Consider the following 11,426-nt stretch of genomic DNA (forward strand, 5'->3'; position numbering starts at 1 on the left):
TCATAAAATATGTCAGTGCCACTGTTTTGTCTCAAGATGCACACCAGTAATGTTCTTTTCTAAGGTACGTTTATAAAAGCTTCTTAAATGTCCTTATTGAACCTAAGGCCTAATCCTGGCTTAATCTATGACCTGCCTGTGAAACCAGCCCTTAAGGTTGAGATTTTTATGATACAGCCTAAATAAAAGACACAACAGAAAGAAGGACTTCTTAAACTTGAAATTAGCATTTATTTGAACAAGGTTCTTTCCAAATTACAAGTCTGTCTTTTTCATTTCACAAAATATTTACAACAGAAAATCCCTCCATTTTATCCCAAGTATTCAGTTAGTTTCATAACGTTCATTGGTCAATGTTTCTTTTACTTAAGTAGTTCTAAAAAAGAAAAGAAAAGTCAAATAAAATAATAATAAAACAAACCAAAAACTTAATTCCCTGTTTCAAAAGTCATTTTTTAACTGCTAGAAGTTTTATTATTTTTCTACGAGTGCTCATAAACTCTTTTCCACATGCACTCAGTAACAAACAGGAAGCCAGAGGCTCCGTTGCTTGGAGCCGGAAATGGCATGAAACACAAGGAAGAACAATTACAGCATGACAGTAAATGCAGAGGCATCAAGTGCACCATGACCCTCTGAACACAGGCCATTTAGTCGCTGACACTTTGCGCTGAAGCCACCGTTGAGTCAGATATAATGAGAGGCCACGGGTAAACACGAAAGAATGTGAAACCAATGCACCCTGCGTTTAACATACAGGATGTAAAGGGTGCGTTTCTGTGGCTTTGAAGGGCGTGAGAGAGAGAAAGACAGCGCCGTCTGGATGGGGACCAGACTGAAGGTTGTGGGTGGAGGCACATTCTCGGTTAGCCTAAGGAGAGGACTGCGAACCAAGGTGAAGGACATTTCCATTAAAAGCTGCATTCAGTAGGGAAGGTCAAGCCAAATGAACAATGGCGGCGATGACAATGCTGTGCTGTTCCAGTTTCCGGGTCTGTTAAAAACTGAGCTAACATGTGCTTGTGCTATTTGTGATGAATAATAAGACCACAGACTCCAATTTAAACTAAATGAACGCTTAAATATGGAAGGCTGGGCAAACTATACAGAGTTTTTGCACATGGGTGTTCTAACAAACAACAACCATGTGAAGTTAATAAAACTTTGTGGGCTACAATTCTCTCAATAGTAATTCGCCGTAAGTTTCATTAACAGCTGACTTAATGGTTTTACTGCTGACTTCCATCGTTTCGCCCGATGAGTCAACGGTAATTGCGAAAATTTAGATCTTACAAAGAAAGTGCAACATTATTGATGATTCAACAAATGACAGCGTCCTCCGTTATTTCTGCGTCTCTTGAAAAAGAGTGAGTGTTATTTTTAGAAGAGCAACTTGCGTTCATGGTACATAATCACAACACCATTAGTGCCTAAATAATGTGCAAAGCTATGCTTGACTGTGATATTAATTTTTTTTTCCTCACTGCTCTCGGACATCAGCAGTTCATTCTAAATGATTGATAAGATCTGCATACAAAAATGCCCCACATGCATCTCTTTAAGACATCTCTCAGTGGAAAAAGACGCCCCAACTGGTGACTGGCAGCAGTCACTGGAGCAAAGGTTAACTGGTGACGTAATGCTTGGTGGAAGACTGGCCGTAGAGGCTGTAGAAGTCAGTGTGCCTGTGCGACTGAGAGGCGTCGATCCAGTCGCGCATGGACAGGCTCTGGAGAGACTGGGACATTGCCGGGGCCGAGGGCAGAGGGGCGTGCGAGTACTCCTGCGAGCTCACCGGCCAAGGGAAGGAGCTGGAGCGAGGGTAGGGTGGATGTCCACGGTGGTTGGACACGGAGGGCACCCCTGAGCAGTAACAGTTATCGACCGTGCACATCAGGATCTTTCGCGCACCATACTGGGGCAGCTGGGAGGCGCTGGCGTTTGGATAATGGGAGTGCGGGAATACCGAGGCTGAGTGCGGTAGGGGTTGAGAGCCGGAAGCTGAGCTGCTGCTTCCTACATGCTGGGTGGAGCCACACGGCCCTAGAGCTTGCTGGGAGGACTGACCTTCGCCTGGGGCAGAGCCCTGAGTGAGACTCAGGCATGGCTGCTTGGCAGCACCAGGACCTGATGAGGTGGAAGAGTCCATGAAGCTAGCACCCGCTCGGCTGCTCCCGCTACCTTCGGGGAATGCCACAGAGTGCCTGCGCTTCTCGCACAGATACGCCGGAATACTCTGGAAAAAGTTTGCGGGAGCACTGAACGGAGCTGAAAATCCAAGAATTAAAAAAATGATTATGGAAATGGTCAATTATTAAAGAAAAGAGCATACAACATCAGATTTTATAGAATTAACACTTGAATATGTGCAATTTTTCATACATACCTTCCAGCATCTTGCAGAGGTTTTTCTCTCTTTTCGAGATTTCAGACAGAAAGAGTTTGGAGTTGAGGCTGCCCACTTTGTACGGTGACAATGTGATGCCCACATACGACTGAGACCTAGAGTCCAAAACCAAGTTAATGTTTACACTTAACACAATAGCAGGACAGGAATGATGACTTATGAAGCTTATGATAATTATTCATGTATGAAAACAGTGACTCACCTGTCCATTAGTATTTTCACAGATTTTGTGTTCTAAACAGAAAAAAAGAAATTGCATATCAGTATATAAAATTGTATATCAGTATAAATAAATAAATGGTAGGGGGGATAAAAAACAGTAAGTAACTATGTAAATGTCAGAGAACAAGCCTGGAATGTAGTTTTGCATTGTTTCCATTCTCATTGTTCTAATTCTATTGATAAAAAATAAAAAATATATAAAAAGCCATTATAAAAGTAAAAGTTACAAGTCAAGATGCAAATATAAATCTATGGAAATGGAAGTTTGTGAATCAGCTTTATAGTGGCATATAAAAATATTGATAAATAAAAGATGCAGACAGCAAGCTGGCCCAACCCACCAGTGTTGTGTGAGGGTTTTTGCACAAAGTTGTTGTGTGGGTTTTGGCACTCAAAATAAAGCCAAAAAAATCCCATAACAGATTTTTTGCCAGTCAACTGAATGTAAGAAGCTAAAATAAGACTGCAGTGAATACAAGTGATTCAAGGACAAGATGAATTTGATGTTAAAAATGTCACTTTATATTTCCTGGATTCCAGATAGGTGACCTGTGTATCTAGCACATGAAAAATGGATGCCTATTCGGCATGGGGCTAAAAATAATAAATTCCTGGCATCTTTGTATACTATTGCACTGTTATAGTTAGCTATAAATCGAGTTCACCAATAGCAGCCTGGCAAAAAAGAAGAAAAGAAAAAAGAAACTCTTCATCATCCTCATCATAATAAAAGGCAAAGGCACTTTAAAACACTGCTAAATGTCACCATTTATAACAAACACAGGCCATGTAATATTGACAATGGCAATAAAAGTCAGGTCACCTTCATAAAACCGATTTCCTCTGCCTTATCGAAAACCATCTGAATGGAGCTGAGCAGTTTCTTTGCCTCTTGCTGTTTCTGGTGAAGCTGCAGGGCCTGTGCCGAGTTCTCCTGGCAGAACTTGGAATGGGCCTTATCCAGAACCTCCAGGGTCTTCCCCAGATCTTCCTCCAGGAGCTGCTGCATTTTCTGATACTGCAGCTGCACCTCCTCCTTCAGGTGCTGCACTTTGTCCTGAGGTTCCACAGAGAAACACAAAACCATAAATTATTATGCAAGTCCTGCGGTGTCTTAACAATGGGGGTTATGCAGAGACTGCATCTGATGTGGATGATTAGGAAGAGCCACTGAGGAACAGGATTTGTTATGGTACAAGAACCAGGCATAACCTTTATCACAAACCTGTATGAATGTACTAATGTGGTCATTAATCACAGTAACAGGAAGAGTTTCCTGTATTAAAAAGCAAAGTGTTTAGTTCCAAAGCAAAGGATGCATTTGTTCTGCTAATAATAATACTAATAAAGTGATTTAGCTCATCAATTTTTTGAACATATCACACTTACTTCCATGAGACATTTGTCAGATTCTAATTTGTAGAGTTGATCTTCTATGTCCTGAACACGGTCCTCGATCCGATCCTGCTGTTTAATCAGCATTTGCTGCAATACAAAAAGAACTGATTAGGTCAATACTGTTTTTTTATTCTAAGATATGTTTGGCTAAATTTGACTAAATCAGAATATCTGGCAATGTTGAGATAACCGTACTGTAATTCATTTTAAATATATTAATTACATTAAAAAAAAGTGAAATAATCAAACCATTTTTTACCACAACCAACCAAATTTGCTCCTAGTTTTCAAAGAATATTGTCAGTTAAGACCATACTTGAGATGAAATAAGGTTTAAAAAAAAAAAAAAAAAAAAAACATCACTTGTGAGCAGAATATGTACTGCATCTGCAAAGTAATTTGTATACAATTATGCAAAAATTATGCAAAATCTATAAACATTATTTGTATATTAATGACATAATGCGAGCTAAGAAATGACCCAAGCCAATTTTATTCCTCGCTTTAAAAATGTCATTTTTTCCACCACCGTCCTTTGTTATGAAAAACACGACCTGAGGTGGAGTGGAAATGACACTTTGATGAAAATGTTCATGGCATTCAGAACTAAAAAAAAATTATTCTCCTGTGTGCATGATGTGTTGGACTTTGTTAATGAAGCAAGGAAGAATCGCAAAGCTACTGTAATGACATGTTTTTAAGGAAACTTAAAATGTGCATTTAATACATCCTAATATTAACAATGTTGCTGAATTATACATGAGCAATAGAATTCATGAATATTCAATATGTATCTCAGTCCAAAGATCACACATAAATGACAATGAGTAGAATGCAAGCTATATGCTATAAATAAAAGACGACAGGATCCTTGTTCTACATTAGTAATGTTGGAATCTATAACCTAAGAATTCTTCATAGTATAAAATCATTTTCAGTCTTGTTTTATTTCTAGACAATGATATAATCTAGTATTTATATTATTAACTAGCATATTCTTTCTAAAATAGTTCTTTTCAAAACTACATAAAGAATATGAGAATGTGGCACTGAGACAAAAAGATTGGTTCTGTTGTGATGGGACAAATGTAACTTTGCTAACTTCCTGTTTCTTTCTTTTCAATGAATGCAATGTCAAGGCCCCGCAGAGAAGGACTGGTGGCTGAAGAGGAATTTCAATTATTTTCCTTTCATATTCAAATGGCAAACAAAGGGAAAAAACACAAACAACTTGCGATGCCTGACAGAAGTTCAGTGGTACCTAAGGAACAAACCAAATTAGTTTTAATTAAACAAACGCCGCGTGCGAGAGGCAGTCACCAAAAAGAAGGTGGGGGTGCTGTCATGGCAACAAAGCTCTTTTTTTCATATCTGTATATTCAGAGGGGAATATGAGGGAGGAAAAGGGAGGAGGAGAAGGAAAGACAGCATAGAGGAGAGCAAAGAGAAAGAACGAAGGCTCATTTCACACTGTCTTTCCCCATTTTGTCTTTGTCTGCGTCCAAGGCAGAGACAAATCGTGTTGACCCTGTGAGTGTGTATTTTGGAGCAAAGCTCCGTAATGAATGCAGGCTAGCTCACAGATAAAACTGCTTCCTGTAGAAAGAGGACAAACCTCAACCACATCAAGCCACTTATGCTCAAAAGCTTACAGGCGAAAAACAGGGCTTGCGCTGCCAAAGTTGACTGAGGGCATGTCTAATTCAGTAGCGTGACGTCAAATTTTAATAACCTCACATGCGGGGATGAAAGCTTAAACAAAACAGGTATTCTTCATAGAAGCAAAGAAGTCAATTTTGGTATTTTTCTTCATACTTGACAGTAATACACTTATATAATTCTGATTCATCTCAGCAACAAAGAGTAAAAAACAAAGGGAATCAATGTCAGTCTTCAGAATGCAGCAGTACAGGACAAACGCAAGACCCAGAGAGGGATGCGCTGCAAACTAATGATCTTCAATCACACCGTCTGACAGACGCTTATAACAGCTGACTGTACCCTCTGTGCCAAATGAACTACATCAATCACTGCCGATGATGCGCGCAACCAAACCTTTTCCTTTCAACAGATTTTGTTTGCTGAGCGCATGACAAATTGGATCCACAATCACATGGTACTGGGTAAACGGACTTATTTTTGCGCATCTCGCTTGTCCATCAACTTGATTTTCTTTCAATTTAAGATTTGGATCCAAGGAATTGGGCTGTGAATCAGACTCATACAGACTACACTAACCTCTCTACATTACCAAATACACCATATATTTATAGCAGGATATGCAATATTCATTGCAGTCCGACGGGAGATCTACCTCATATTAAGTTTTACAGGGACGATACTTTATTAAAAGCCATATGGAGCCGTTTTCAACCTATACAGCTGCTTAATACAGTAATTTAAATGGATAGTTCACCAAAATGAAAAATGTGGTCATCATATTTACTTGCCTTCGTCTCCTGCATGAAAACCTGTATGACTGACTTTCTTTTGTGGAACAAAAGAAGTTATTTAAAATAATATATATTTTTGTCATTTTTGTCCATGCAATGAAAGTCAATGGGGTCCAGTTTTGTTTTGGACTCCATTGACTTTCATTGTAGAGACAAAAATGTTCTTCTAAATATCTTCTTTTTGTTCTGCAGAAGAAAGAAATGACAGGAGGGTGAATAATTTTCAACAATTTAAATTTTTGGATGAACTACCCTTTGAAATGCTGTGAATTTGGCGAGTGGCGACGCGCGTCAAAATGGCTAACAATACACGATTGGTTTCTGAAAACACAAGTTCGCCATCTTCTCCTTTACAGATTGAATTGGTGTTTATATATTCTACATCGACAATCAGGACCAGAAGAAAGGTCAAGAAGCAGAAAACCGCATGGAGACAGAGAATGTCTTTGAAGCTCTAGGATCTAAGACCATGGCCTAATTGTAGTGACTGATGAGCTCGGGCTGCCGGCAGAAGCCTGGAGGGTGGAACCTAATACCTCATGGCAGCGGTGCTGGCTTGCCATCCAGGACGGACCTCTCTCAAGGGGGAATGGGGGTAGGGTGCTCAAAATCACTGTCATTTCAAACCAGCGTCTCCTCCGCCAAGGTCAGAGTGAACGAGGCAATAGCAACCTTGCCCTGAGCTACAGCCCCAGACAGAGCCATTTTGCCTTGTAGCAGATGAATGTGGAAAGACAAACGGTGTCCATCAAAGGCAGTAAACATAAGATTCACAAACACGTGCTACCTGCAAAAATGAAAACTCTGGAAATCCCAAAACATCCCAAACAGGCATGGTTTCAGTTTCAAATAGCTTGGGCTACACGACAACAAGAGTTCATTTTGTAGATTGATTGGTCATTGCCAGCATGTCCTGTCACAGAAATGCCTGAGATAACTGATGGCATTTGATTTATATAATCAACATAAATGGAAATTATGCTGACAGCAAGCACATGAGTCAAATTAGAGGCAAGCGAGGACTGCTTGACTTTTAATAAACATAAAGCTACTGTAAAGTAAAAAAAAGCATAATATGTATTAACTCTCAGCCACATCCAGTATTAACTAAAGATGTATGTTTGAAACATTAAGAGCAAATATAATATTGAAGCGGTTTAAAAACCCCACTCTGGCTGTGACACGGAGATTTATTTGGTTTTGGGTTCATGAATTGCCTATAAAAGAATAAAAAAAAAACGTCTTCTATAGCATTGTGCATTGCTGATAATTTAAAACAAGAAAATCCAGGTTGTTTTGTTGCAGAGTGCCTTGAAAATGCAAGGGGTTGTTAAGGGTAAATTAAATCCAAATCTGGCCTTTTCCCTCATCTGTGCCACAGAAAATAAGACTCATCATTAAATTCTCCAGTCGCAGTCCTCCCCCTCCCCAAAACGCCACGCAAGGATGCACCTGTGCTGGGAAGATAAGCCCAGAGGAGAGCTTCGGCATTGTTTGCAGCTCTACCCAATTGTTTATCATTCAAATGGAAAAAAAAGGGGGGGAAGGGGACTGAATAGTTAGCAACTACATCGATAAACCTCACCGTCTCATCCACCAAATCCAGAAGTGAACCACAACCTTGAACCTGGAAGTAAAAGACATAGCATGTGAAGAAGTAGTGGCCACTTACTCTGATATCGTTTCGTCTGACTTCTATATCGCACACCGCATGGCCGTGGTTGGTAGCACATCTGGAGAAGCAGCAGTACTGGCAGACGGCCACATGCTCGGTCTCACAATGATACAGTCTGTACTCGTCATGCTGTGGACAGCTCCAGGCCCGCACGTCCTCGGCATCCACCAGTAAGTGTCCAGCGTTGGAAGAGGGCTGTTGGAGATGGGTCTGTACGTGGGAATGGCAGCAGGGAGCATTGCACCTGAGGCAAACCTTCTGGGCTTGAAGCGGAGGACCACGCCGGCAGAGAATGCAGTGCAAGACTGCTGGCGTCTTCTCAACGTTTAACGCGTTGAACTTCTCCACAATGTTGGACAGCTTGTGGTTCTTCTCCAGAGCTGGTTTTTGGCTGTAGGCATGGTTGCATTCGGGACAGCGGACCATTCCTGCATCTTTAGACCAGGCCTCATTGATACACATGCGACAGAAGTTGTGTTTACAAGGGAGCTGAACTGGCTCCGAGAACACATTCAAACAAATCGGGCATATGAGCTCTTCTTCGAGACAGTTCTTCCAGTTCTCAGCCATCTTTAATGCTCACAAGTCAAGGTAAAAACTGCATAAAATAGGCCTTCCTCTGGCGATACCTGAAATGGGTGGAGTGGGAACCACAGGGACCTTGTTTTAGCCCACAAACCTCAACTTTGTGCCAATGAGAGTATGAATACTCCAGCTGAGAATACTTTCAGCTCAAGGCAACATCATTACACCACCCACTTCTTCATTCGTTTGTGTCAACTGTAGGCGTCTCGAGAATTTGGTGTTGCCACAGCACTAAAGTGGACTTTTCTGTCTTGTGACTTTAAATGCCAACACACTTGTTCATAACCTACATGTGTGGCTGATTCGCCCACTAGTTATCTATTACGACTATGAATAATCCAGTCTGCTGACGACCAGCTTGACAGCTTCTCGTTTACAAGGTAAAGACACGTTGATAGGCCGTTTTTCGAGAACAGCCTCGAGCGAGAGACTAATAAAAGCTTTTGAAAAGTAAATTATAATTCTCACGACAAGGCTTTTGTTTAGTTTTTTTACCGCTGCTATTTTGACATAGCATTACACTGACATGGATTTTATCCCCAAAGAGGATTATAATGGTTCTCCATACAGACGTGCATTACACTTTACAGTAAAATATTCATATCCACGTAGCGTGTTTTATAGTTGAATTTCATAGAAAATAACGATCTTAACCAGACCAATCGGTTAATTCTTACACATATGTGTAGACTACGCGCATACTAGACTTCCCCCTCATTATAACAAAGGAACATAGAGAGAACATACACTGGTATGTAACCAAGTCAAGAGAAAACTGGACTGCCAAGTGCCTTCACTTTGATCTCTTCAGGCGAGAAATAAATTAGGTCTTATTCCGATACACCTCCAAAAATAAACAGACAGCGAAACGGAGTGGTTCTTGCTACTGGAGTCTGTCATCTGCCATCTTGCGTCCCTCTTTAAAAATGAAAAAGAAAACGTCTCTGTTTGGCCCCCATCAAGCGTCTCTCGCTTTAGTGCTTAAAAGAAATTAAAAGTGGATTACAGGCGTGCGTTTCTTCGCTGGTTCCGAATCCTATCGTGGCTGATTCCTGAGAACGTGCATCCATGGGTCGATCCTCAAAACGAGCCGATCTCACCATGGTATTATTTATGGTTTTTCCTCTTCTGTCGTCCAGGCTTTGATGAGGGTTGGAATGCAAGGACAGAAAAGAGAGTTTCAATACACACAGAGCTTCACACTCGCTCCTCCTCTCCCAACGACCACTCCGCCAATCACGTGACTCATCACTGCTTTGACATGCAAAAAAGGAGGTGCTTCGAGCCACTAGGCGGGGCTTTGTTTAAAAGGGCAACTACGTCGCTGAGATAGGTGAATATTGATTCAGCCCAGTGATTCAAATCTTTTGAACAAATTCGCTAAAAAGAATCATCCACTTTCAGTAAATCAGTGTTTTTATGCAAGTTTTACCAGAAGTCGGCGACCAGCTGCGAGTGTCTTTTTGTGTATTCTGATTTATGAAGCAAATTGTTCACAAGTCTTGTCATAAGGGAGACTTCAAGGAAGAGAAAATTTGAGCCAGTGCTTGGAAATTGAATGAGAACGAATCATTCAAAAGATTCGATTCAAAAACAATGATTTCACGAACAAAAAACATCCCTGGCTAACTCTGTTCTGCGTGTGATGTGAAAATAGTTTTATGTACACATGTATGAACCCACCCTCATTAATTAGCCTCCCAGCTAACATATGGCGGACTGACAGGTCATTGTTACCTGGGTTTATTTATCAGAAAACATGTTTGCCTGTCAATAATTTTGCGCATTTGAGTTTGCTGATATCAGGACGGATTATTTTATTCTTGAGAGACCTTAATTATCACAGAAAAGATCGATATTTTCAACCCATACCCAGCTTTACATTTCCATTACATTGATTGAATAGCTTTCATTGACTGGCCCTTTTAAGAAGAGCTACGTCATAACCAAAAACATGATCAGTTCAGGGAATTATGTGAAAGGGGGGGATAACGGGGATTTCTTACTCGAGCTGTAATGACATGAAGTTGTTAAATACGCTGACATAATCCAGTCCTTCCCACATAGGAAACTACTCAAACATCCGACTGGTGACGTACACAGTACAGGAAAAAAAGAGTCACATTCAGAATCTCTGAGTCTTTTTGTTTTTGAGGGGAGGACGACGAGCACTTGCTCTACTACTGTACATGTGATCAACATAATCACAATTTGCAATTAACTATGCTATATCTCACAGTCTTCTAGGCAAAGGGACAGAAAGCTGAAATCTCTAGAGGCTTAATTCTTTTCTGTATGTGTCCTCATGGGAACCAATTATTATACTAAAGTAATTTGAAACCTGCACTTACCTAGTCATGTAGTGCCTCATTTTGGTGGATCGTTCAGACATTTAGTATACACCAGGTGTATATGCACATTGGTTTTGCTATTATAATTTATAATGCATGTAAAATGTGTTAAATGGCTAAATCAGGGTAACAATGTATGAACTGAATCTTTTAAAAGGTTTGGTTGTAGGCCTGTACAAATTATTATATTTTAGAGTTTAAATTGGTCAATGCTGAATCAGTAACTACTTAAAGACAAGAACATCACATAAAGACATTAATGTTATAAAACATTTATTTGCAAGCAAAATGATTTGAACAGTGGGCAAAAGCACTAAAACTCTTATATCCTAATA

The 11,426-nt window shown here is 40.3% G+C and overlaps 1 protein-coding gene across 1 annotated transcript; it reads right to left on the reverse strand.

Moving 5' to 3' along the window:
* Positions 1-208: 208 nt before the first annotated feature.
* Positions 209-9,963, reverse strand: trim8b (tripartite motif containing 8b). The gene is made up of 6 exons (XM_056271431.1): positions 8,153-9,963; positions 4,019-4,114; positions 3,453-3,686; positions 2,610-2,641; positions 2,387-2,502; positions 209-2,268 (listed from the first exon to the last, which is right to left on the reverse strand). Exons 1-6 carry the CDS (start codon positions 8,723-8,725, stop codon positions 1,625-1,627), a joined length of 1,695 nt encoding a protein of 564 aa, XP_056127406.1. The 5' UTR covers positions 8,726-9,963; the 3' UTR covers positions 209-1,624.
* Positions 9,964-11,426: the final 1,463 nt, after the last annotated feature.

The sequence above is a fragment of the Rhinichthys klamathensis genome, unplaced genomic scaffold (genome assembly GCF_029890125.1).
Source record: "Rhinichthys klamathensis goyatoka isolate OS25496 unplaced genomic scaffold, OSU_Roscu_1.1 h1tg000319l_1, whole genome shotgun sequence".
Classification (NCBI taxonomy): domain Eukaryota; kingdom Metazoa; phylum Chordata; class Actinopteri; order Cypriniformes; family Leuciscidae; genus Rhinichthys; species Rhinichthys klamathensis.